The sequence below is a fragment of the Oncorhynchus masou genome, chromosome 23, assembly GCF_036934945.1.
Source record: "Oncorhynchus masou masou isolate Uvic2021 chromosome 23, UVic_Omas_1.1, whole genome shotgun sequence".
NCBI lineage: Eukaryota > Metazoa > Chordata > Actinopteri > Salmoniformes > Salmonidae > Oncorhynchus > Oncorhynchus masou.
In genome coordinates this window covers 38,944,658-38,972,238 of record NC_088234.1, presented here as the reverse complement: position 1 = coordinate 38,972,238, position 27,581 = coordinate 38,944,658, and the positions used below count along the sequence as shown (strand labels likewise).

At 44.5% G+C, this 27,581-nt stretch overlaps 1 protein-coding gene across 5 annotated transcripts; it reads right to left on the bottom strand.

The window, feature by feature from the left end:
* Positions 1 to 26: 26 nt before the first annotated feature.
* On the bottom strand, positions 27 to 27,581 carry LOC135510802 (rho GTPase-activating protein 22-like). Of its 5 annotated transcripts, none has more exons than XM_064932025.1 (11): positions 27,162 to 27,581; positions 26,724 to 26,821; positions 17,984 to 18,162; positions 17,214 to 17,301; positions 13,508 to 13,633; positions 13,119 to 13,335; positions 12,602 to 12,734; positions 12,419 to 12,492; positions 5,790 to 5,911; positions 3,696 to 4,878; positions 27 to 3,547 (listed from the first exon to the last, which is right to left on the bottom strand). In XM_064932025.1, the coding sequence occupies exons 2-11, from the start codon at positions 26,746 to 26,748 to the stop codon at positions 3,331 to 3,333; spliced, it is 2,364 nt and encodes a 787-aa protein (XP_064788097.1). In that variant the 5' UTR covers positions 26,749 to 26,821; positions 27,162 to 27,581; the 3' UTR covers positions 27 to 3,330. The 5 variants fall into 5 exon arrangements, with proteins under 5 accessions (XP_064788097.1, XP_064788098.1, XP_064788099.1 ...); XM_064932026.1 differs by lacking the exon at positions 27,162 to 27,581 and adding an exon at positions 26,967 to 27,145; XM_064932027.1 differs by lacking the exons at positions 26,724 to 26,821; positions 27,162 to 27,581 and adding an exon at positions 26,358 to 26,699.

Here is a 27,581-nt window from a genome sequence, read left to right as displayed (position 1 = left end):
CAATCAAAGATAGGGAAAATTGCAGGAAAGATGGTTATGTTTTATTTTAATTGCGTTACCAAAAAAATGTTTAACTGAAAATACTTTTTTGCATCCATTTACAATTTATTGCTCTCGCATGAAAAATGTTTTCCTTGCAATATTTTGTTTTGCTTTCAATCATTATTTTTGTTTGCAACAATAACAATTTTCTTCTCGACTTCAGTTTTTCTTGCTACTAATGGCACAAAAGTAACTCACTCACTAGAGGATTGCACCATATAATGACACTACTACTCTATTAAAGGTGTTTAAAGTTGCAATCCTTCATTTAAACATGAAATAAGTATGATCCCTACCACAGTTTCGCAAAAAAAATGTAAGGTCTGGGGCTGGAGAAATGCAACTGCTCTCAAATCCATAGACTACGCTATGGCTGCAAGAACTGACCATCTATGATTTCAATATTATAGTTTAATTAAAGCATGTTTTTAGGTTATATATGGTTTGATTACATTTACTTCGTTTACAAACATTGGAGTAAATGTGGAGTTTTCTGACATGAGAATGCAATTTAGATTCACTTTCACATGTGGAATTGCAAATTGCAAACAATCACATGTAAAAAAAATAATTTGAATATGCAGTTTCAAATATATCACATTAAATTCTCACTTTCACATGTGGAATTGCAAGTTCGCGTGAAAAACAATCACATGTAACAGTTTTCACATGAATCAACCAATTAAAATGTTTACATGTGAGAGGTTTTCACGTGGGAAAATGTTCTATTGTTTTATTCATCATTATTTTGCGCGCAAAGGCTCTACAAACCAGTTGTTTTTTCTAACCCTAAATAATACAAGATCAGAGCATTTTAAATATACCAATAGATGCTGAAAATGAGAGATGTGTGTATTTACATGGCTTTCATTAAATGATCCCTCATTTTCTGAACCGTTCTCTACATACAGTGCATTCGCAAAGTATTCAGACCTCTTGACTTTTTCCACATTGTGTTAAGTTTCAGCTTTATTCTAAATGCAAAAAAAATAATCCTCAGCAATCTACACACAATAACCCATAATGACAAAGCGAAAACAGTTAAAAAAACAACATTTTTGCACATTTATAAAATATAAAAAGCAGAAATACCTTATTTACATAAGTAGTCAGACCCTTTGCTATGAGACTCGAAATTGAGCTCAGGTGCATCCTGTTTCTATTGATCATCCTTGAGATGTTTCTACAACTTGATTGGAGTCCACCTGTGGTAAATTCAACTGATTGGACATGATTTGGAAAGGCACACACCTGTCTATATACAGTTCCACAGTTGACAGTGCATGTCAGAGTGTAACAGTATAACTTTAGATCGTCCCCTCGCCCATACCCGGGCGCGAACCAGGGACCCTCTGCACACATCAACCACAGTCACTCACGAACCATCGTTACCCATCGCTCCATAAAAACCGCGGCCCTTGCAGAGCATGGGGAACTACTACTTCAAGGTCTCAGAGCAAGTGACGTCACTGATTGAAACGCTATTTAGCGCACACCACCGCTAACTAAGCTAGCTGTTTCACATCCGTTACAAGAGCAAAAACCAAGCCATGAGGTTGAAGGAATTGCCTGTAGAGCTCAGAGACAGGATTGTGTCGAGGCACAGATCTGGGGAAGTGTACCAAAAAATGTCTGCAGCATTGAAGGTACCCAAGAACACAGTGGCCTCCATCATCCTTAAATGGAAGAAGTTTGGAACCACCAAGACTCTTCCTAGAGCTGGCCGCCCGGCCAAACTGAGCAATCGGGGGAGAAGGGCCTTGGTCAGGGAGGTGACCAAGAACGCGATGGTCACTCTGACAGAGCTCTAGAGTTTTTCTGTGGAGATGGGAGAATCTTCCATAAGGACAACCATCTCTACAGCACTCTACCAATCAGGCCTTTATGGTAGAGTGGCCAGATGGTAGCCACTCCTCATTAAAAGGCACATGACAGCCCGCTTGGAGTTTGCCAAAAGACACCTAAAGACGGCCAGACCAAGATAAACAAGATTCTCTGGTCTGATGAAACCAAGATTGAACTCTTTGGCCTGAATACCAAGCGTCACATCTGGAGGAAACCTGGCACCATCCATAGTGGGGGTGGCAGCATCATGCTGTGGGTATGTTTTTCAGCGGCAGTGTCTGGGAGACTAGTCAGGATCGAGGCAAAGATGAACAGAGCAAATTACAGAGAGATCCTTGATGAAAACCTGCTCCAGAGAGCTCAGGACCTCAGAGCCTAAGCACACATTCAAGACAATACAGGAGGGTCTTCAGGACAAGTCTCTGAATGTCCCTGAGTGGCCCAGCCAGAGCCCGGACTTGAACCAGATCTCTGGAGAGGCCTGAAAATAGCTGTGCAGTGACTCTCCCCATCCAGCCTGACAGGGCTTGAGAGGATCTGCAGAGAAGAATGCGAGAATCTCCCCAAATACATGTGTGCCAAGTTTGTAGTGTCATACCCAAGAATAATTGATGTAGGAATTGCTGCAAAAGGTGCTTCAACAAAGTACTGAGTAAAGGGTCTGAATACTTATGTAAATTTGCACAAAAACATTTTTTTTTCATTGTCATTATGGGATATTGTGTGTAGACTGATGAGGGAAAAAAACAGGGCTGTAAACGTAACAAAATGTGGGAAAAGTATTTTTGGTTGAGTTAGAGAAGTGAATCCAACATACAATTTGTCGACAAGTTTATAGGTTATTTATAGTATTTCAAAAGTGACATTGAATTGTGTTTGGTTGTCAACACATCCAAATATCAACATTTGAAAGAGATGTGTCTTCTGCTTGGATAGTTCCATCTGTGCCACTGATTTAGTCTGGCTTTAATTCCAGTTTGTGGAATAAGTGGAGATCTCTTAACAATCATTCTCGCAATAGAACATTGGTGATAGTCAGTGACAAATATCATAGTTACGCAGGGCTAGGCTTGGTTAAAACCCTGGATGGGAGACCAAAGGGTAGCTATAGATACATTATCCAGTAGGAGGTGCTGCCCAGCCTATAGTTATTTTTTTAAATCGTGGATATAAGGTTGAAGATCTGATGTTTTCTTAAAGGTACAAGTTCAACATATTTGATACAAGGTTTGTCTATGTTGAAATTTGGTTACCATGATGACATAATCCCGTCTTTGAAATATCACCCTCAAAACAACATTTTACGTTCATGACTTTTTTCAAATCAAATGCATTTTCCACATAAATTCCATGTTGCTATACGTTGACATATTATGTTGATTCATTCAGTTTGTGCCCAGTTTGTAGGCTTTTGCTCGGTGGGCTAATGCTGTCTGCTCAGGTCTAGCTGGTATCTGTGCCAGTGGTCAGGTTCCCCAGTGTAGCAAATAACTCTTCCATCTCTTTCTGCAGGAGAACATTCCGAGTCTCAGCATCTTGCCTTGCGCGTTCCGAGTTCCCCAGTTGGATCTCCAACATGAATAATCTCTTCTTCTCCTGGCCTAGATCCTCTTCTAAACGACCAGACTGGAGACGAAGACCTGAACACGAATCCTCTAACCTGAGAACATCACGAGAGAGAGGTTTGAGAGTACAGCAGACACACACGCGTGGATGTGCACACATGCATGTATGTGCACACACTCACATATACACAAACACCACAACATAACATTGCCATATCAACAAGGACACAAGCTAGTTCTTACTTGTGTATGCGTGTCTCATAGCTGATCCTCTGTCTCCTCAGCTCCTCCTTCAACTCCGTCACCAGGCTGAACAGACCCTCATTGACCCCTGACCTCTGACCTGTGATGTCATCTCCAGGGTCACCCTCATTCCAGTCAGCGCTGCTCACACACAGCTCTAGAGGAGAGCTACTGTCCCCAGGTGTCGAGGGCCCTGCCACAGACTGCCCTGACCCTAAACCAGAAATCAGTGTTCCGTGCTCACTTCCTGTAGATTCAGCCAATGGGATCTCACAAGAGGTCCAGGGGGAGGGGCTGCCAATGGGCAAGCTCAGACTGCAGGGAGTGACATTAACGTTGTCATAGGTCGAGAGCCTGTTGGAATGGGGGGAGTTTCTAACAGATTGGGAGGGCTTTATATTGGGACAGGAGGAGACTATAGTAGAACAGGAGGAGTCTATATGTAAAGGAGATGAGTCTTTTAGCGAGCTTCTTTGGGAGACTTTTAGTGACAAAGAGGACTCAGTATATGAGTCTAGCGGAGATTCTATATGTGTCTCTTTCAGGCAAAGCGAGGACTCTTTGAGTCGTTCGCCAGTCGAAGCGGTCCGTCGGTGACTCCGGAAGGACGTCAGGCCATTCATCAGCCAGTGGCCTCCGGTGACTGTCGACACATCAACTGCTGACCCCCCCAACTTCCCCCTTACCCCCCCTGACCCGGACCTACCCTTCAAAGAGGACCTCCATGAAGACTGGCTTTTGGACTGTTTACTGGGGCCAAGGTCTGCGCCACTACCACCCAAGAGTTTTATTTCGCTCTTTCCTTCACTCTTTCTCTCCGTCTTTTCTTCTGTTCTTCCACCATTCATCCCCTCAGAATCTCCCTCGGTTCTTTCCTTGGGGGTTGATCCAGGGCGGTCAGTGTCAAGAGAGGACACTGCGGAGGTCAGGAGGGGTTGAAGTGGTTCCTGACTTGGGGTGTTAGGGGTCTGTTCCAGGGATGGATAGTCCTTGGCGGGGTTGGGGGGCAGGATGTCCTCCTGTGAGAGCCATTCCACCCTGCAGCGCTGAATCGGGGGGACCCGGGGATAGGGAGTTGGAGAAGGGGCAGATTGGTCCTCCCTGGGAGTCTCTGCCTGCCCCTGGTACAGCCGAGAGTGTTCACTGATCAGTACAGTCATCAGGTGCTGCACCTGGGAACTACCTGCAGGATGCAATAAAAAGCTAATCGTTAGTTAGAGGATTTGTATGTACCCCTTTTCCAGTGTGGGATTCTAGCTTGAAATATATATTTGATCATGTTTCCATACTAGAACTTAATGATTACTTTACATGTATAAGGAATTTACTGTACATGTTGGGGTCAATGGAGGGGGGATAAGAACTAGGTGTATGGAAAAGTTACTGAGTGAGGAGGGGGGAGTGCAGAAAGTTTACATTCTGTCAAAACATAATATTGTTCAATCTCATGGCTCCTAAGGAGGGAGGCAAAGGGTTTCAGTCACTGATCAATTAGGACAGCTGTGGATTAGGGAGGAGCAAGGAATTCGGCCCGAGGTCAGGTCAGATGAAGTGAGAAGGAATAGTCCTATCCCACATGCATATATTTCCATGCCCACGAAGGTTCTAGCATGAGGCAGGGCCATGACTACACCATTGAGAGGAACCAGTTAAGTTCCTGACTAGCAACAAAGTATTTATTGGCTGTCGAGATGTGCAAGGAGTTGAATATTCCTAGTAGGAGGGTATAAATATATGTGCTTGTGTAAACATGTCTTTGTAGCTGTTTGACGCAGTGGGTGAATAAACTTGGTTTCAGCTTTTCCTAGTTGTCCATTTGAGTTTTTACTCAGTTTGTTCAGAACCTAACACCAAACAATGAAAATGCTTTCTCCAGCCTAATCCCACAGATTATAGCAAAAAAGTAGCAGGGCTGCTGTTTAGCTGAGAAATACATTACATATATTGGCTTTAAACTCTTTAAACAATGCATACCTTCTCACTGATATTGTAAAAAGACAAGTTTCAACTTGAGCAAATCCCCTATATGTAAAATGTTGCGGTTAGTTTGCTCATAGCACGTGTCATCACAGAGAAAAATGTGCTGGTATCTACCCTCCATCATGATCTGTGGGTCTTCCATCTTGGGTCGGAAGATGTTGGGCCCGAACACGGTGGCCAGGTTCTGAACACTCATCTTGTTCTGACTTGAGTGGGACTGGACCTCATCTAGGAATCTATAGTGCACATGCACACATGCAAGCACACACGCATATATGCATGCACATGTAAAGGCTGGTAAGAATAAAACCGAGGAGAAATTTTTATTTCCTCCAAGATTGTCTGAAAATCTCAACTCTCGTATGTTCAGTTGGATTCGAAACTGAGACAGATACAGTATGAGAAGTGGTGGTGAGTCATGCTGTTGCCACAGTATGTGTGATCTGCCTCATTCTGCTGTTTCAGCTGCCTGTTGATGCCATTAAACATCTATTTCAAGTGTTAACCCTTTAACTGGCACACCAAGAAGAAAAAATCGGCAAAATGATTGTTCTGCGAAATATGTGTATTTAGCCTCACTACATATAGGCCATAAATTAATAATTTGTGTTTACATTACTTAAACTTTGATAGATAACACAGGGCAAACATCTCAACCTGTCACGCCTTGGTCTTAGTATTTTGTGTTTTCGTTAATTAGTTGGTCAGGCCAGGGTGTGACATGGGTTTATGTTGTTGTATTTCGTAGTGGGGTTTTTTAGTTATTGGGATTGCGGCTGAGTAGGGGTGTTGCATAGGTTTGGCTGCCTGAGGCGGTTCTCAATCAGAGTCAGGTGATTCTCGTTGTCTCTGATTGGGAACCGTATTTAGGTAGCCTGGGTTTCACTTTGTATTTCGTGGGTGATTGTTCCTGTCTCTGTGTAGTTTCACCAGATAGGCTCGGACACTTTGGATTTTCTTTTTTTCTTGTTTTGGAAGAGAAGAGAACGAGCGCCATTCTCCTTGCGGAGATGGTGCTAAATACATCAACACGGTCGGTCCCTGGGATTGGGCTGGCCAACACGATTCGTTTTGCTTGGAAAGAAAAGGAGTTGGAGCCTTTAGGAGGGGAATCTTTTGGAAGGATAATATTGATGGGGATTCTAAAGCTGACGGTGAAGGACGTGTTTTGTTTCCAAGGCAACTCGTTGGAGGGAGCATACGACGTGGCACTATATACAGAGGAGAAACATGATGATATCCTGAGAAGGGCAAGAGCAGTGGGAGGTGAGAGGCCGATGAGCCACTATGAAATAACAAGCCTGGCGAAGAATAACTTTAGGGTTGTAACTGTCAACATTTACAACCCTTACGTTAAGGACGAAGAGGTGAGGGCTTTTCTGGGGAGATACATGGATAACGTCTCCTCAGCTAGGCACCTCAAAGACTCCCTTGGGTTTTGGAATGGGAGGAGAGACTTCCAGGCCCTCCTCAGGGAGGACCCAAAGGGACATGGTGGCTACCTCCATCCTCCTGCTATGTTCTCCCTTGGGGCTGACAGGGGGACGTTGTTTTATGCACGTCAGCCCCCATTTTGCAGGCGCTGTATGGCCTACGGACACATTTTCGCCTCGTGCAGCATGAGAAAATGCAGATTTTGTGGATCTGAGGATCACGAGGCGAGGGATTGTGACAAGCCTAAGACGTGCCATGGGTGTGCCTCGTCAGCACACCTGTGGCGGAGGTGCCCGGCCCGTCAGAGGTCATATGTGTCTGCGGCTGGGGGGGGGGGAGCAGGAGCGGGGGATGGGGGAAGAAGAGGAGGGGAAGGAAGCACGCCTCATGACAAGAGTACAAGTCCAGAGGGGAAGGCCACAAGGAAGGAAGAGGAGCAAGAAGAGGCGGATGGAAGAGAGAAGGAAACGGAAGGCACGGGAGTAGGAGGACCAGGAAAAGAGGCGGAAGAAGGCAACCGAGTGGAGGAGCATGAGAGAGAAGAAAGCGAGGGAGGAGTGGTGGAGAAGGAGACGGTGGAAGAGCAAGTGGACTGGGGGGAAAGTGCCCTGGTGGAAGAGATGAGGGGTATGGTGGAGGAGCTGGCGGGGGGGGGAGGGTGGTATCTCTTCACTGCCGCCATCACCAAAGAAGAGAATGAAGAGGAGGGTGCGATTGGCCGACAGTGAGGGGGAGGGGATGGCCAAGAGAGTGATGGGGGTGGGAGAAACCTCTGGTTGCTGCTGGTTTCCCCAGGCTCTCAACTTAATTTGGGTGGGGACACACCTAACAAGACTCAGGACTGGGTACAGGAGGAGGTGGGGAGTTTTTTGTTTGGGGACTCAGCCTCCCCAATTTTTTTCCAAACCAGCTGCAACACTGGGGAGGGGGAGGATTGTGGGGGTAGACCCAGGGTGCAGGGCACCCCGGAGCCAAACACTATTCCTGCATCCTGGGATGGTGTGATGGAGGAAGAGGGGGGGATGTCGGGATTACGGATGGTGTTCTCACCGGTAGATATGGAGCAGGGGAGCATCGGGTGAGTCTCCTGTTTTTTTTTTTCTGTCTGGGTTTAGAATTTGAGTGTATTGCATGTTTTATTTTTTCATGGAGTCTAATTTTACTTTTGTTAGTTTAAATGTAAGGGGTTTAAGAGATATTGTTAAGAGGAGGGCGGTTTTTAGTTATTTGGAGGGTGTGGGGTTTGATTTAGTTTTTTACAGGAGGTTCACCTGAGAGATGGAGGGGATGTTAGTAGATTTAAGAGGGAGTGGGACAAGGGGGAGTCGGTTTGGGGTGTAGGGGGGTGCACTCATCGCGGGTAGGGATTTTGTGTGGGCACAGGGAGGTAAAAGTGGAGGATTCTTTTGTGGTAATGCAGGGGAGGGTTATAGGGGTGGATGTCACGATAAGGGATTGCAAATTTAGATTAGTGGTGGTGTATGGGCCACAGGTGGTGGCAGACAGGAGGGAGATGGTGGACTGTCTGACGCCTCTGTGTGTCACAAATAGGAAATTAGTGATAGGGGGGGATTTTAATACAGATTTAGGAAGAGGGGGGGATAGCAGTGCAGGCGCCATTGCCAGGCTAATGGCTTGCCATGGTCTGGTAGATAGTGGTATGCACACTACTCCGAAAATGGACAGTCCTACATGGCGTAACTCCAGGGGGGTTGAGCGGAGGCTCGATTATATTTTTGTACCCAGGTCTTTGGGTAAGTTGTCTGGGCGGCTGTTGCCTGTTTTCTTTTCGGATCACAACGGGGTGCTCCTGCAGGTGGGGTCGCCAGTCTGCCTCTTTGGTAGGGGGTACTGGAAGCTAGATCGGGATGTGCTGGAGGAGCAGGCTTTTGTTGACGGGTTTTATGGTTTCTTTAGGAGGCTTGAGGGCCTCCGGTCCATGTGTGAAGGGGTGTTAGAGTGGTGGGAATTAGTTAAGGTGAGGATTAGGGCTTTTATAATAGGGTATTGCAAGAGGAAAAAAAGGGAGGAGAGGAGGGAGGTGGATCGTATCCAAAGGTTAATTGAACTCGAATACGAGGCAGGCAACCTCGGCGGGTCGTTTGACTGGGAGAGATCCGCAACCCTAAAGGCGCAGCTCAGGGATTTGCAGGAGCGGAAGGCTCGAGCTTTCCTGGAGCGTGCGCATAGTGGCTTTCTAGAACATAATGAGACTTGTTCTGCTATGTTCTTTAAGTTGGTTAGGGCAAGACAGAGTAGGAAGGTAATGCATGGTGTTAGGGAAGAAAATGGTTAGAGAACCAGAGGATATGGTCAGGGTGACAACTGATCATTTCCAAGGTTTATTTAAGGAAAGGGAAATAGATGTAGAGCAGGGAAATGTGTTTTTAGAACACTTGTCCAGGCGGTTGCCGGAGGACATTAGAAAAGTGATGGAGGCCCAGATCTCACTAGAAGAGGTTGAGAGCTCTCTTAGGAGGATGGGAAAAGGGAAGGTGACTGGGATGGATGGGCTGCCGGCTGAGTTTTATCTCAAGTTTTGGGGTATACTTGGACCAGTGGTCCTCGAAGTCTTGAAGGCCATCCTTGAGACGGGGGTCCCGGGGGGATCAATGGCTGTTGGTGTGCTGTCACTTTTATATAAGAAGGGGGAAGTAACAGACCTTGGCAACTGGAGGCCGTTGATCATGCTGTGTGTAGATTACAAGCTACTTGCAAAGGTTTTAGCAGACCGGTTGCACACCCTTCCCTACGTCGTTCATGAGGATCAGACGTGCGGGGTAGAGGGCCGCTCTATTAGATGGAACCTACAGTTAATCAGGGACTCCATCGCTTGGGTTGAAGATAGAGGACTGCCTTTTATGGTAGCAGCGCTAGATCAGGCGAAAGCCTTCGATCGCGTGAATAGATCCTTTTTATTCAGAGTGTTAGGTCGATTAGGATTTGGGGAGAAGTTTATAGGATGGATTCGTACATTATATGTCGGAGCGGGGTGCCGAGTTAGTGTAAATAGTCACTTGGGTGACGTTTTTGACCTCTCGTCTGGGGTCAGGCAGGGGTGCCCACTCTCGGCTCTCCTCTTCGTTCTGTACATGGAGCCTCTGGGGGCTGCCATTAGGGCAGACACAGGGGTGGAAGGTTTGCAGATCCCTGGAAGTGGTGGACTGCGTGTTAAGATGACGCAGTACGCCGACGACACTTCCTTGCTGTTGTGCAAGGACTCGTGCCTGACAAGGTCCCTTGCCATCTTTGGGGATTTCACCCGAGCGTCGGGAGCAGTTCTGAACCATGCAAAGTCTTCCGTCAAGTTTTTCGGAAGATGGCGCGGTAGAACGGATGTGCCTGGGGGGTTATCTCTCTGTGAGGGGGCCCTGAGGATTCTCGGGGTCCATTTTGAGACCTCCGGCTCAGCGACGCTAAACTGGAACATGCGTATCGCAGTGGTACAGAGGAAGCTAGCAATGTGGAAAGCTAGGTATTTGTCTTTTATGGGCAACGTCCTGGTCCTAAAGGTGGATGTGTTGCCGTCTCTTTTGTATTTGACATACATCTACCCATTGCCGGCTTGTCTGAGGAGGCCTCTAGTGAGGCTTGTGTTTCAGTTTATGTGGAGTGGCAGGTGCGAGTGGGTCGCCAGGGCACGCATGATCTGTCCCATCGGGGAGGGAGGTAGGGGGGTACCACATTTCCCCCTCAAGCTGGACACAATTTTTGTTTCTTTCTTGTTAACGGAGCTTGCTCAGCCAGTGATACACCCGTCCGGTTCCTCCTGCGGGTATTTTTCTCGTATCAGGCGAGAAGCATAATGGTGTGGTCTAACACGGGTCCTCGGGCGGAACAGCTGCCGTGGCACTTTGGTCATGCGGCCAAGTGGCTGCGTGCGCACCCTGAGGTTGAAGTTGCCCGAGTAGGTTTAGATCATAGGCACCTGTACGAGGAGGTCAGAAAGGCAGGGAGTCCGGCGCCTGTAGTGGGCATCTCGGAAGTGGTCTGGGAGGGAATGCAGGCGCGGGGTCTGGACAACAGGCTCAAGGACCTGAATTGGTTGAGCCTTCATAAGTGTTTGCCGGTACGTTCCATCTTGTACCGGTATAGTTTGGTGCAATCCCCCACCTGTCCAAGATCCTCTTGTGGCAGGGAGGAGACTGTGCGCCATGTCTTTTGGGACTGTGCCTTTGCCGGAATAGTATGGGCTAGGGCACGGGTGTTAGGTTTGGTAAAGGGGGATTTTGTATTGACGTGGGCCAAGTTAGAGAGGGGTGTAGGGAGAGCGAGAGGGACGGATAGGGACAGGTTTCTGCTCTGGCTTCTCATGAGTCTCTTTAAACGGGGGCTCTGGGAAGCAAGGCAGAACATGGTGAAGACAGGGAGAGATTGGGGGTGGAAGGGATAGTGAGGAGAGTGGAAGGAGATTTGAGGGGAGGATGAAGAGGGAGGAGAGGAAGTGGGGGCAGCATGCTGCTCGGGAGAGGTGGAAGGGGGGTTTAGGGCTGGGTGTCATTTAGATTTGTAAGAGGATAGATTAGGGACGGGGAGATAGGGAAAGATATTTTGTAGGGTGACGGGGAGGGAAGATGCTCCCTGAGGTTTTGTTGGGGGTTTATGTTTAGTTTAATTAGTTTAATTAAAAATACCATTATTTGAGTATGTATGTAAATTATGAGTTGTAAAGAATGAATGGTATTGAAGATAATAAGTATTTTTTTTATAAAAAAATAGGCTGTAATTAGGTTTCACGTTCCATTTTGTTGTTATTTATTTATTTATATCAGTTATTTCATGTACCGCGATTCATTTGTTTCATTAAAAAACATGAGTAACCAACACGCTGCATTTCGGTCCGACTCTCATTCAACAAACGAAGAACGCCGTTACACAACCAGCAGGTTGAGCTGCCCAATTAGAGTAAACTGTATTGGAATTTGCATATGCTTTTTAAATAATAATAATAAAAAAAACATTAATATTCATTATGTCTGCTTAATTGACTTATAATGGAAGATAAGCTTAGTTATATAAGGATATGAAATGTTAATAAAATATGCTACATTTGTGTGTCAAAATCTGAAAATTCAAATGCATGTAAATGTATGCATTTACAGTTTAATGACATGTACGGAATGATATTATGAAACATATTGAAGATAACAGGCAGACAGTAAATAATGATATGGATTTTTTTATGTATTATATTTGCACAGACAAAAAAATCCCATAAAAATATGTCTTTATTGCCCATTATCACTAGCTTTGACTTAATAGCATTCCTTTAATGGGCAACTCAACCATCTGGTAGAGCATATTTTTACCTGCAGACGTATCTGAGGAGGTTGTAGTTGACCTGAGGAAGACTCTTCAACTGCCTGCCCAGCTCAAGGATCCCCTTCAAAAAGACAAAGCCCCAATATCATTATTCATTAGGATTTGAATGAGAGCATTACTACTTTGAGAAGGGGCACATGTGAGTCACGTGTGCACGCACACACACACACCTCCTCCTGGTCCTTGGCCAGGAGCTGAGCAGTGGAGAGGAACTCTGTGTATTTGTTGAAAGGCACCACAGGCTCTGGCAGCTCTCTGAGGTACAGCTTCAGCAGGGACGCCACCGTGTGGACATCAGTGTTACTGTTAAACATAAGAATTATGACTGAATTACAATAGAGCTCATCTACCTGTTTGTGTTGTGTTTTTACATTTGTTTTTAACCTTTATTTAACTAGGCAAGTCAGTTAAGGACAAATTCTTATTTACAATGACTGCCTACCACGGCCAAACCCTAACCCGGACGACGCTGGGCCAATTGTGCGCAGCTCTTTGGGACCCCCAATCATGGCCGGTTGTGATACAGCCTGGAATTGAACCAGGGACTGTAGTGATGCCTCTAGCACTGAGATGCAGTGCCTTAGACCGCTGCGCCGCTCGGGAGCCCTCTAATATGTTGTGTTTTACGTTGTGTTATGCTGTGTTACCTGTGAAGGAAAAGTTGATGTAAAGGGAAAGTACTTCTACCTGCCAAACAGTGGTTTCTCCCCGCAGTTAAAGGCATCTTGCAGCTCTCGTACGTGATTGGTCTGTCCAGGCATTCTGAACAGCCCCTCCTCCGTTAGGCCGTGCTGGTGTATAAAACACACACACTGCTGCACCAGCAGAGGCACCAGAGGCTTGCTGCTGCTGCCACACCCACTCTCACACTGCATTGTCTCCTCTAAATGCTGCCCAAAAATACCTAGAGCAATGACACCCAGATTCCAAGAACACACACACACACACACACAATCAACTTGCTCTTACAAGACTTTACATGTTTATGTTTGTGTGTGTGTGTGTGTGTGTGTCTGTGTGTTTGAGTATGTGTATGAGCATGTGTGTGCTTGTGTGTGTGTGTGTGTGTGTGTTACCTCCTCCTAGCGGGGCCCATATAGCTCTTCGTATGGCTCTGACCCATTCCTCCATGTCACTCTGAGACTTAGCCATCAACAGGAAAGACTCGCTCAGACCTGAACGATCCCTCTCTCCACTGCCTCCTGCAAACACACAACACACACACACACACACACACACACACACACACACACACACACACACACACACACACACACACACACACACCTTGTGTGAGCAACCGATATGACGCCAACACTGTACATTTCAACACATACTTTTCAGTCTCTGAGGGGATTTAAAAACAATGCATGAACCACTAGCATCAAGTATGGTAGGTGGAAAGTGATTAATTGATTCTGTATGCTTAGTACATTGTCATTGGTAACTATATGCAGAGTGCACTGTTGATGTCTTCATGAGCACTGTGCTTGTCTTTAGCACTGATGCCATCTACATAGTACTTTGTCATTGGTATTGTCAGTGTCATCATGCAATGCTCTGTGCTTATGTGCCATACAAAGAGCCTTTAACAGTGGTGCCAATCTTTGTATTTTTCTGAGTAGACCACTAGATGTTGGTGGTGCAACTATGCCAGTGACACTGTGAACCATCTGATCCTCCCCTCCACCCTCTCAGGGCTGGGTGTCTAAGGCTCTGTACACTCTTGGATTGCATCCTACCTGGCAGCCCGCGCCTACCAGGTGTCGTGGAGAGGATCTGTGTCTGCACCACATTCTCTACTGGTGTCCCCCAGGGCTCAGTTCTTAGGCCTCTTCTCTCTATACATCAAGTCACTCGGCTCCGTCATATCCTCACATGGTGTCTCCAATCATTGCTATGCGGATGACACTCAACTACTTTTCTCCTTCCCCCCTTCTGACACCCAGGTGGTGACATGCATCTCTGCATGCCTGGCAGATATCTCAACTTGGATGTCGGCCCACCACCTCAAGCTCAACCTCGACAAGACGGAGCTGATCTTCCTCTCGGGGAAGGCCTGCCACTTAAAGACCTCTCCACAGTGTCGCCCTCCTCTGCAACCTATCCAGAACGCTGCAGCCTACCTGGTTTTCAACCTTCCCAAGTCCCACTGGCTTCCAATCGCAGCTTGCATCCACTACAAGACCATGGTGCATACCTACGGAACAGCAAGAGGAACTGTCCCTCCCTACCTTCAGGCTATGGTCAAACCCTACACCCCAACCCGAGCATTCTGTTCTGCCATCCAACCTCCTCTTCACCATGACCCCCCCCAAAAAAAAAACACACACAGAAAAAAAAACAGCACTAGCTCTGACTCCTGAAAAATGTACTTTCTATACTGTGATATGGGGTTGTCCCACCTAGCTATCTTAAGATGAATGCACTAACTGTAAGTCGCTCTGGATAAGAGCGTCTGCTAAATTACTAAAATATAAGATGTTCTGCTCCTAATATCAATCTACTATTATTATTATTCTATATTTTTTTATTTAACTAGGCAAGTCAGTTAAGAACCAATTCTTATTTGATGGTGAACCCCTGCCTTCCCTAACCCGGACTACACTGGGACAATTGTGCGCTGCCCTATGGAACTCCCAATCATGGCCTGTTGTGATACAGCCCGGAATTGAACCAGGGTTTGCAGCAAAGCCTCTAGCACTGAGATGCAGTGCCTTAGAACGCTGCGCCACTCGGGAGCCCCTATATACTACAGGGCATGGTCAGTCCTGTCTGTCTATATGTATGGTGTCAAATGGATCTCTGGAGTCGAGCACGTGCGAGATGGAGCTGTCGAGCAAGATCAGACATAATTGAGCAAGCAAACACCGAGTCGAGAGCGTAGAGGATGGGTTCCACGAGCATAAAGGCCAGTTGAGAGCGCAGAATGTGGTCGAGCGAGCAGAAGACGGGTCCCACGAGCGCGCAGGCAGCAGGGGTCACGCAAATTAAAATTGAGTTGCACTTGCAAGTGTCACTTTGAGTGATCAGAACATTAATGCAACACGCAAAATATGAATTCTAGAACAGAGATTTTAGTTTTGTTTTGCAGATACTTGCTAAACGTCAAGACTCAGAAGTTACTGCGTTCTCACAAATACATTGCATCCCCACGTGGATTTCACAATCTCACACCAAACAATATCGCAACAGCAATCGTTCACTTAAATTCGAGGTAATGAACAGAGCCTGTAGCATTCTACTGAAATGCAATTCATCAGGTTTCTGGGCCGATCACAGCTTGACTGCTCTCGAATCGGATTTTGACGGTGAAAGGCAATGTAATGAAGTAGCCTATGAGTCGCCAGAAAACACTAACATCCGGTTTCAGGGGTACAGTATTTTCAACCAATGTTCCGTTTCCCCTGAAAACCGGGTTAGTGGTGAAGTAGCATTAGGGACAATGGCCAATGGTAAAAATGTAAGCTCTATAGTTTTTCCACGTTCATCTGTACAAAGAGTAGTACGCAAGTATAAACTGCATGGGACCACGCAGCCGTCATACCGCTCAGGAAGGAGACGCGTTCTCTCTCCTAGAGATGAACGTACTTTGGTGCCAAAAGTGCAAATCAATCCCAGAACAACAGTAAAGAACCTTGTGAAGCTGCTGGAGGAAAAAGGTACAAACGTTTTTATATCCACAGTAAAACGAGTCCTATATCGCCATAACCTGAAAGGCCACTCAGCAAGGAAGAAGCCACTGCTCCAAAACCACCATTAAAAAAAACAGAAAAAAGCCACACTACGGTTTGCAACTGCACATGGGGACAAAGATCGTACTATTTGGAGAAATGTCCTCTGGTCTGATGAACCAAAAATAGAACTGTTTGGCCATAATGACCAGCGTTATGTTTGGAGGAAAAAGGGGGAGGCTTGCAAGCCGAAGAACACCATCCCAACCGTGAAGCACTGGGGTGGCAGCATCATGTTGTGGGGGTGCTTTGCTGCAGGAGGGACTGGTGCACTTCACATTATAGATGGCATCATGAGTGAGGGAAATGATGTGGATATATTGAAGCAACATCTCAAGACATCAGTCAGGAAGTTAAAGCTTGGTCGCAAATGCGTCTTCCAAATGGACAATGACCCCAAGCATACTTCCAAAGTTGTGGCAAAATGGCTTAAGGACAACAATGTCAAGGTATTGGAGTGGTCATCACAAAGCCCTGACCTCAATCCCATAGAAAATGTGTGGGCAGAACTGAAAAAATGTGTGCGAGCAAGGAGGCCTACAAACCAGCTCTGTCAGAAGGAATGGGCCAAAATTCACCCAAGTTATTGTGGGAAGCTTGTGGAAGGCTATCCGACGCGTTTGAGCCAAGTTAAACAATGTAAAGGCAATGCTACCAAATACTAATTGAGTGTATGTAAACTTCTGACCCACTGGGAATGTGATGAAAGAACTAAAAGCTGAAATAAATCACTCGCTGCTATTATCCTGACTTTTCACATTCTTAAAATAAAGTGGTGATCCTAACTGAGTCAGACTCGGTACTGATAGCCTGTGTATATAGCCAAGTTGTCATTACTCATGTATTTATTGTTGCTTTTATTATGTGTTTTACTTTTCTACAGTTTCTCTATTTTCTTTCTCTCTGCATTGTTGGGAAGGGCCTGTAAGTAAACATTTCACTGTTAATTTACTCCTGCTGTTTACAAAGCATGTGATGAATACAATTTGATTTGAACCAGGAAGTGCATCATCAGAGGGAGGGCTTAGATGTCTCCATGGTTTCTTACCTGGACCAATCTCAAACAGGTAGCGACCAGCTTCATCCTGATTGGCCGACAGCTCACTGACCTGACTTCCCTGGAGAATGATGCATCCCTGAGAGCGAGAGTGTGAGAGAGTGTGAGAGAGAGAGAGAGAGTGAGAGAGAGAGAGTGTGTGAGAGAGAGAGAGAGAGAGAGAGAGAGAGAGAGAGAGAGAGAGAGTGAGAGAGAGAGAGAGAGAGAGAGAGTGTGTGAGAGAGAGAGAGAGAGAGTGTGTGTGAGAGTGTGTGTGTGAGAGAGAGAGAGAGAGAGTGAGAGAGAGAGAGAGAGAGAGAGTGAGAGAGAGAGAGAGAGTGTGTGAGAGAGAGAGTGTGAGAGAGAGAGTGTGTGAGAGAGAGAGAGTGTGTGTGAGAGAGAGCGAGAGAGACAGAGACAGAGAGAGAGAGCATGAGAGTATGAGAGAGAGAGAGAGAGAGAGAGAGAGAGAGAGAGAGAGAGAGAGAGAGAGAGAGTGTGTGAGAGCAACAAAGAGAGACAGAAACAGAGAGACAAAGAAAGGTGAGAACTCAGTATTAAAAGGTAGAGCATTGTGTGGTTTGCTATAATCAAACAGAAACATTACTTAACTCTCTGTTTGAAATCACTTAGAGCACAGGGAAGGAATACATGCTGTGCACGAAAAACATTACAGAAATGTTACAAAACATTATAGACTCCATAGTCTCCTTCAGTCTTGATATATTTCGAGTGGCTTGAAAGTGTCCTGAATATGTGCATTAAACTAGAGTGTAGTATACCTGAGGTTTAGTCTCATCCTGGTCCTTATAGAAGTACAGTGCTTCAGTGTGGAGAACGAACCACCGCAGCTGCCAGTTCCTCATGATGCTCCTCTGTCTCTTCAGCCAGCCGGCCTTCAACGTCATCTCCTGGCCTAGAGGAGAACTGCAGCGGCCCAGCACCATGCTCTTCGAGCGGGCTGGGGAGTTATAGATGGGGGAGGGGAGAGAAACATGAACACAAACACATATAACCTATATACATACAGATGCACGCAACACACGCACACACACCATCCCTAATCATTCTCCACCGAGTTCCCTATGAGAACAGTCTGATTCCAGTGTCTGAGCCGTGCATAATGATTTATTCATTATCAACTGGACCAGTCTATTATCAGGAATGGACAACTCTCAGCTGCTGGAGCCCTGCTCTAACACACCTGGATCCTAGTTCATTCTCCACAGAGATGAACACACACATAACCTATGCATGTACAAAGGCACACACAGCTAGAGCATCCCTAACCCCTATTCACTGAGGTCCCTATAATATGAGAGCAGGCTGATCTCAGAGTCTGAGCCGCACATGCTGATTTATCCATTACTACCTGGACCAGTCTATTATCAGTCATCGAAAACCATCCTGGAGAGCTACTGGCTGTCCAGGCTTTTGCTCTAGCCCTGCTCTAACACACCTGATACAGCCAATGGGGCAGATGATTATAGGAATCAAGTATGTTGAAATGAGGTTGAAACAAAACCCTCCAAACGAGTAGATATAAATGCTGTAGAGGTCCTATGTGTCTCTCTCCAACAGCTCAGAACAACCATAACAGACTGATAAAAAGAGAAATGACACATCAGACACTGGTGTGTATCGGATAAACCTCAGTGTTAGGCTGAGAGAGAGAGCGAGAGGAGACAGAGAGAGAATCAATTATTCATCTTTCTCTTGTTAATTGCACCCCTTGTCTCTGCTGAGGACAGCTCAGGGCTGAGCTCTCTCTCCCTCTCTCCACCTCTCCCTTGTATTTTGCAGAGTCATGATCGCAATGGATTACGTGTACTGCGCAACACATTCGGTCGGTAAAATAACCACTGATCACCATCTTCTCAAGTCGAAACCTTCTTCAAATGCGAGTGGATGAACGACAAGTGCAAGAGTTAAGTGGTGGGACACCATACAGTCTGTGCCTAGTCTCAGTCTTGTGATTCGCTGCCTCCACATCCATGTCCACCCAGTCATGCATGAAGGTATGTCACGCATGCCTGTAGGCCTGGAGCCGTCTACTGCGTCAGTGATTAGTCAGTGATTAGTACCGTGTGAGAGAAACTATGTTTATCACTCAGCTGTCGTGATGGACACTTTTAGCCCTTACAGTAGTAGTAAGCTGTGATATACAGCAGTAGTAAGTCCGACATGTCACACAGCCACAACGACAATTCATCACCGGGAATAAATACAACATTGTAGTGTGTACAGTACACTATGATCAGCTCCATCTTCTATTGAAATATATCCTTCTGAGATAAGAGGGCCAAGCAACCAAATATTTCATTAAGCTATAACTCCCTAGTGTGGAATTGTACACTGTAAGATGCATATGTATGCATATCCTTAACCAGGGCTCTAAAGTGCGACCATTTTGTTTCCTAGATATTTTGCTATGCAACCTGGAAAGAAAATCACCTAGATAATAACTGTTGTAATGATAGGCTTCACTGTACAGTTGTTTCTGAAAAAGTAGGTGCTGATTCATTCAATTCAAAGGCAACATGTAAATAATATTAAAGGACCAGTGCAGTCATAAACTTGATTTAACTGTGTGTCATACCTACAGTGCCTTCGGAAAGTATTCAGACCCCTTGAATTTTTTCACATTTTGTTACGTTACAGCCTTATTCTAAAATGGATTAAATAAATACAAATCCTCATCAAGCTACACACAAGACCTCATAGTGATAAAATTAAAACATACTTTTAGAAACTTTAGCAAATGTATAAAAAAATCTAAAAATTAAATACCTTATTTACTTAAGTATTTTTTTTATTTATTTCACCTTTATTTAACCAGGTAGGCCAGTTGAGAACAAGTTCTCATTTACAATTGCGACCTGGCCAAGATAAAGCAAAGCAGTTCGACACATACAACAACAGAGAGTTACACATGGAGTAAAACAGTAAATAATACAGTAGAAAACTAAGTCTATATACAATGTGAGCAAGTGATGTGAGATAAGGGAGGTAAAGGCAAAAAAAGGCCATGGTGGCGAAGTAAATACAATATAGCAAGTAAAACACTGGAATGGTAGATTTTCAGTGGAAGAATGTGCAAAGTAGAGATATAAATAAAGGGTTGCAAAGGAGCAAAATAAATAAATAAATACAGTAGGGGAAGAGGTAGTTGTTTGGGCTAAATTATAGATGGGCTATGTACAGGTGCAGGAATCTGTGAGCTGCTCTGACAGCTGGTGCTTAAAGCTAGTGAGGGAGATAAGTGTTTCCAGTTTCAGAGATTTTTGTAGTTCGTTCCAGTCATTGGCAGCAGAGAACTGGAAGGAGAGGCGGCCAAAGGAGGAATTGGTTTTGGGGGTGACCAAAGAGATATACCTGCTGGAGTGCGTGCTACAGGTGGGTGCTACTATGGTGACCAGCGAGCTGAGATAAGGGGGGACTTTACCTAGCAGGGTCTTGTAGATGACCTGGAGCCAGTGGGTTTGGCGACGGGTATTCAGACCCTTTGCTATGAGACTCGAAATGGAGCTCAGGTGCATCCTGTTTAGAAATGATCATCCCTGAGATGTTTCTACAACTTGATAGAAGTCCACCTGTGGCAAATTCAATTGATTGGACATGATATGGAAAGGCACACACCTATCTATATAAGGTCCCACAGTTAATAGTGCATGTCAGAGCAGAAACCAAGCCATGAGGTTGAATGAACTGTCCATAGAGCTCAGAGACAGGATTGTGTCGAGGCACAGATCTGGGGAAGGGTAAAAGTGATAGGGTAATATTGTCACCCATCAGACTATTCTTGATTTAATCTTGGCTTTACATAAACTAAATAATATTCTGTAGTTTTTTTTCACTCTTTTCCTAATTGTAGAATAATAGTGAAGACATAAAAACGACGAAATAAGACACGGAATCATGTAGTAACCAAAAAAAGTGTTAAACAAATCTCAATATATTTTAGATTTTAGATTCTTCAAAGTAGCCACCCTTTAACCAGAGCTTCCAATAGCCTAGAGTTAATAATCTCTTCCCGCAACCTGTTGAGGCTGGCAATTAAAGAGAATGCAAGAGGCTGAATTAAAGAGGTTCCAGTACTGCTGTATTTGAAGCACCACTCCTTTCTGTCTGTTTCTGTTTCACAACGACATTCATTACATGTTCTGTTTAAAGGGTGAACTGGCTCTGGAAGCCAAAACAGCCAAATACTCCATCTAAACGTCAATCAATTCTCAATTGCGGTACGGTTCTAGAAACATAAGTCACTCTACTTTCATATCACGTCAAAATAATTTCAGAAATGTAAAATACACACTTGTTGTACACTGTTTTAACTGGTTTTAACACAGTTGCAGCTGACAACACGTTTTTGGAGTCAGTATTTTATTTACACACAGGTGTTGGGAGACACAGATTGCTAATTAGCATAGGTAGTCCACTCTGTCTTCTGTCTGTTTTCCGCAAACAAGCGATGTACCATGGAACTATGGCCGTGTGTATCAATTGAACCTTTTTTAAAATTATTTCTCGCTTATATGTTTCCAAAACCGTACTGCAAACAATACGTGTTAATGTTTAGACCGAGCATTGCAACTCTTAATAAAACTCCCCCATACAGAAGACGCCTTTGTCCAATGACTCGTATGTGTAATGGAATGGAACTGAGAGTCAGAATCAAGGGCTACAATATCCCTTTATTTTCAATCATTTATTTTTCAAGGTCTGAGGCACTTTGATCAAGCCAAGAAGCAAACACTTAGCTTCCTAGTACATATGGAAATTTAAAAAAGTTTATGAAACACTTTTTGGAGGGTTACTGTTAAAATGATTTATATTTAAAAATAGACAATGATGAATGGAGCATTGGCCCCCAGAGCTCGTGGGCCCCACGCCTTGCGGAGGCTATTGGGGGGTCCGGTTCGCCAGACCCCTCCCAGACAGTCTAGCAAAATTCTTGCTTGAGAAATTGCTCTTTGCTAAGAAGCTATTTTAGTTTCTTTTTTAGTATTGTAATTGAAAGCAATCACAGTAAGGTACTTAAATGTTAAATAGCAATTATTTGATATTGAGATAAAAATGGCTGCATTGGACCTTTAAAGAATGCATCAGTGATTTGTAAACTGAACAAAAATATTAATGCAACATGGAACAATTTCAAAGATTTTACTGAGTTACAGTTCATAGAAGGAAATCAGTCAATTTAAATAAATAAATTAGGCCCTAATCTATGGATTCCACGGCTGGGCATGGGCCCAGCCATGGGCCCACCCACTTAAGAAACAGGTCATCCCACTGGGGAGCCAGGCCCAGCCAATCTGAATTAGTTTTCCCCCACAAAAGGGCTTCATTACAGACAGAAATAATCCTGAGCACCTCCCTCCCCACGCTCATATGATCCCGCAGGTGAAGAAGCTGTGGAGATGTGGAGGTCATGAGATGGCGTGGTTACACGTGGTATGCGGTTGTGAGGCCGGTTGGATGGACTGCCAAATTCTCTGAAAAAAACGTTAGAGGCGGCTTATGGTAGAGACGTGAACATTCAATTCTCTGGCAACAGCTCTGTTGGACATTTCTGCAGTAACCATGCCAATTGCACGCACCCTGAAAACGGCACATTTTAGAGTGGCCTTTTATTGTCCCCCAGCACAAGGTGCACCCGTGTAATGATCATGCTGTATAATCAGCTTCTTGATATGCCACATCTGTCAGGTGGGTGGATTATCTTGGCAATAATTTTTTGCAACTTTCTGAGAGGTAACACATGGGAATGCCTGTGTCTACCACTTTGTGTAGCCAGTTAGTTATGCTGAAACAGTCATTTCTAAAGGCTTTCCCATGAAACTTTCTAAATTAAATCTTAACTGCAAAGTAGGCTTACCTGGTAGAACAATATGATATCACGATCATGTGTAACAATCAGGTGGTATTTTGTTTTGCATGCTTGGGGCGGCAGGGTAGCCTAGTGGTTAGATCGTTGGCCTAGTAACCAGAAAGTTGCAAGGTCAAACCCCCAACCTAACAAGGTACAAATCTGTCGTTCTGCCCCTGAACAGGTAGTTAACCCACTATTCCTAGGCTGTCATTGAAAATAAGAATTTGTTTGTAACTTACTTGCCTAGTTAAAATAAAAAAATAGTACAGAAATACTGCTAGCAAAACACCAGTCCCACCAGTTTCGGAAATCCAAATCCGGTGTTATTGTGGCAAATAAATGTATTGGCTGGTCATTTTTTAAATTGTATCTACCTATCACAGTGGCTGGCGGAACAAAAACTCACGGGCATTTGTTTAGGCTACACCTTGTTCAGTCATGTTACCTCATTAGCAAGCTAGCTAACAGCCTGGTTATTTACCAATATATCTAAACATTTTGGGGCACAGAAATAAAGGAAAATGGATAGATTCTTTAGAAGATACACGGTTCAGAGCAATGAATGAATGACTGATCTCGTGAATGTCTTCACTCACATAATTTATGCTCTTAAGGAGTGAGTGTATAATTTTCAAGGAGTACGTTTACGGTATACTAATGATTAGATATTAAACTGATTATGGCTGAAGGCCAAGTTTGTCATTAGTCATGTAAAACACCCTTCTCTGCTTATTTTAATTGGCGTGAGGTTTTCTGAGCAATCTTTCTAATGATTAGGACATGTAAACACCTTAATCAGATTTACAGCAGTGTATTTGATCATGCGCAGCACAAGCTTCCTTCCATTTGCGCAAGTGAAGTGAATTTGGATAAACTGAAAGTATTGATCTTAGAAATATTTTTCACATATAAACTGTATATGTCTGAACTCAAAATCAAATAGGCTTCACAAAAATAACATGGTCGCTGTGGTAGAACATGTATTTTGATACAGTGTCTTCGCAAGGTATTCAGACCCCTTGACTTTTTCCACATTATATTACATTACAGCCTAATTATAAAATGTATTAAATTGTTTGTCCCCCTCATCAATCTACACCAAATACCCAATAATGACAAAGCGCCTTTGGCAGTGATTACAGCATTAAGTCTCCTTGGGTATGACGCTACAAGCTCGGCACACCTGTATATGAGGAATTTCTTCTCTGCAGATGCTCTCAAGTTCAGCTATTTTCAGGTCTCTCCAGATATGTTCGTTTGGGTTCAAGTCAAGGCTCTGGCTGGGCCACTCAAGGACATTCAGAGACTTGTCCCGAAGCCACTCCTGCGTTGTCTTGGCTGTGTGCTTAGGATCATTGTCCTGTTGGAAGGTGAACCGTCGCCCCAGTCTGAGGTCCAAAGATGAACTTTGCTCCGTTCATCTTTCCCTCGATCCTGACTAGTCTTCCAATCCATGCCACTGAAAAACATCCCCGCAGCATGATGCTGCCACTACCATGCTAAACCGTAGAGATGGTGCCAGGTTTCCTCCAGATGTGATGCTTGGCATTCAGGCCACAGAATTTCAACCCTGGCTTCATCAGACCAGAGAATATTGTTTATCTTGGTCTGAGAGTCTTTAGGTGCCCTTTAAGAAACTCCAAATGGGCTGTCATGTGCCTTTTACTGAAGAGTGGCTAAAAACCTGTTTTGCTTTGTCATTATGGAGTATTGTGTGTAGATTGATGACAATTTTTTTTCATCAATTTTAGAGTAAGGCTTTAACGTAACATAATGTGGAAAAAGTCAAGGGTTCTGAATACTTGAACAATTGTTATCAATTCCATAAACTTCATTGAGTCTAGCAGAGACTGCAAAAGAGAGAACAGCTCTCATCAGATAGTGGCTTTATCACATGCAAGGAGATGCAATAATCATATCATCCAAATACAGAAGTAAACTATCACACAGCCAAAACACTAAGAGATAAAGTGTGCTGCACGCATTATGGAGACACAGTTTCTATAACAGTCGCAGAGAGCGTGAGACAGCAAGACCGGCATACTGCTGAGATGCTGCAGAGAGAAAGAGGGGAGGAGAGGATGAAAGATTGTTCTTACCCCTGCGTGTCTGTCTGTTTTTAGGGCTAAGCATGGTTGTCATTGCAGCGCTAGTCCCATGTCTGGATCCCCCCAGTCACACGCACACTGCTCTCTCCTCTCACTCTGCTGCCTCACCCTGTTTCTTATTCCCTGAGGCACCACCCTTTCTCTATCTCTCTTCTTTACTGCCACTCAATCTCCTTCCGGTCAAGCACCCTCCGGGCTCTCTTTCCACTCTCCCTCTCTTTCTCCTTTCCAGTTACACTCTCTCTCCATTCCCTTTTCTCTCTCCCCTGCTCTCTCTGTCTCACTAGCCCAGTGTACTTACAGCCCTGCCCAATAAGAGAGAGAGAGAGATAAAGAGAGAGAGATAAAGAGAGAGAGAGAGATGTATATGTTTAGAGGGATTTAGAGGTTTTGCGAGGGGTAGACATCTCCTGCACATGCTCAGTTCTAATATTACTCCTGCTGCATGATTCAGACAGACACAGAAGGGTGCACACACACTCAAGCACATGCACAAACACACATAATCACAGTTTGCCATAGTCCACTTCATGTTACTAGCCAGGTATGTAAAACTATTCTACTCTTGTTTTCAGGTAAACCATTCACCATCACCCAGAAAAGACTACAAATGCTGTCCGTATCATTTTAGAACAGCAAATTCTGTGGACACCAAACACTCTAGAGCTGTGTTTCGAATATTCATACTAACTGCACTAACCGTACTATTTGTGATGTAAATTGAGTATGTAGTATGCGTATTGGTTATAGTATGGATAGAGTTAGTATGCCAAGAGTTCTAGGATGTCGTACTAAATTCGCCAAAATACGAAGTATACCAGCTCTGGACACTCTGTGCTTTTAGGGCCGATAATACAATTCTTCAGAAAATGGGCGTGGCTTCACAACATTTTCAGATTTCAAGAAAATGGCAGAAAATATGCAGCCGAAGTCCGACGAGAGCGGATACAATTTCTTTGCTTTAAGTAATTATGACAAATGTTAAGAACATGTTCAGCAATGTAAATAAAGTAATGACTTTTTCAAATCAGTTAGCTTGGCTGACAATTTGTTGGCTACGTTATCCTTGTAGCATATCATTACAGCAGTACGTACTGGTATGTTAGCGAGCTACCTAACGTTAGTTGGCTACTAATACATTGAACTGCCAGTATATTAACTATATGTCATTCTTACCTTAGCTAAGTGGTATAGTTGTTGTGCGTTCTCAATGGTCATTGTTAATTCGCTCTGGCCTTCTACTCCGATTTCAGAGCACTCGTGTCTGAGTGTGCCAGAGAGCAGAATAACTGATGAATTTACAAACGCTCAACATCCGTTGAATATGGCCGGTGTCAGTAAATGTCGACAAATAGGGTAATTAAAAATTGTTGCCAGCAGCAGAGTTACAGTCACCAACTATCCAAATAGCATGAAAACAGCCTAACCAGCTCTGCTAGGGGGAATAAAATACATATAGTCATTAGTATGTAGTATACAGTATGTTAGTATGGGTATTTGAACATAGCTCAGGTCTTGTTAGAACAGTGAGCTGGTCATTACCTGAGTCTCGTCTCTGTCTGTCCATGGGTAGAGTCTTGGAAAGGTTAATCACAGACACTACTCCATCTGTCTACTGCTCGGTACCACTATCTGGAATGCTGACCGGACACACAAACATTCAGAGTCAACACACACACAGTGAGAGAGAGAGAGAGAGAGAGAGAGAGAGAGAGAGAGAGACTGAGAAAAACTACAACAGAAAGTCGACAACTATCTCACACCATGACCCTCACTCCAACTTACAAGATGTATTCAACAGCCTGAATGCTCAGTCGGTCAGTCATATAATTGATAATTGTGAGAGGCATTCAGATGATAATGATAGCGCTAATGCTCTATACCCAGAGTTGACACCAGCACAACAGAGCAGTGATAGTCTGGAGCTATAGAAGGCTATGCTCAGGACTGATGATGCTACTAAATAGAAGAGACTATTACCTGCCACGTCATCTCAGACAGAGTGAGAGAGAGACGCCTTTCAGTCCTCAATAGCTCACTGTGGAGATAGGAGACACACATACACACACACACACAGACCTACATACACATAGGCATCCACACACACAGAAAGAAACACACAGCTCGGAGACAGTGGTACGAAATGCAGACACAGGTCTTCACATAGTGTGGGGTCAGAATCATGTGCTTCCTCTCTCTCTCTGTCTCAGGAAGTGGGTAGTCAGCATGGAGAAGTGAATGTGCAGCCCTCTGGCTAAACACATGTTGGTTCCTCTGGGTATTAATAGACAGTCCATACAGACAGTCGTAGCATTTACATTCCCATTTTCGTCTGTGCCAGGGATAGCAAACCCTCATCTTCCTGGGAGATTTGCTGGGTGTGCAGGATTTAGTTCCAAG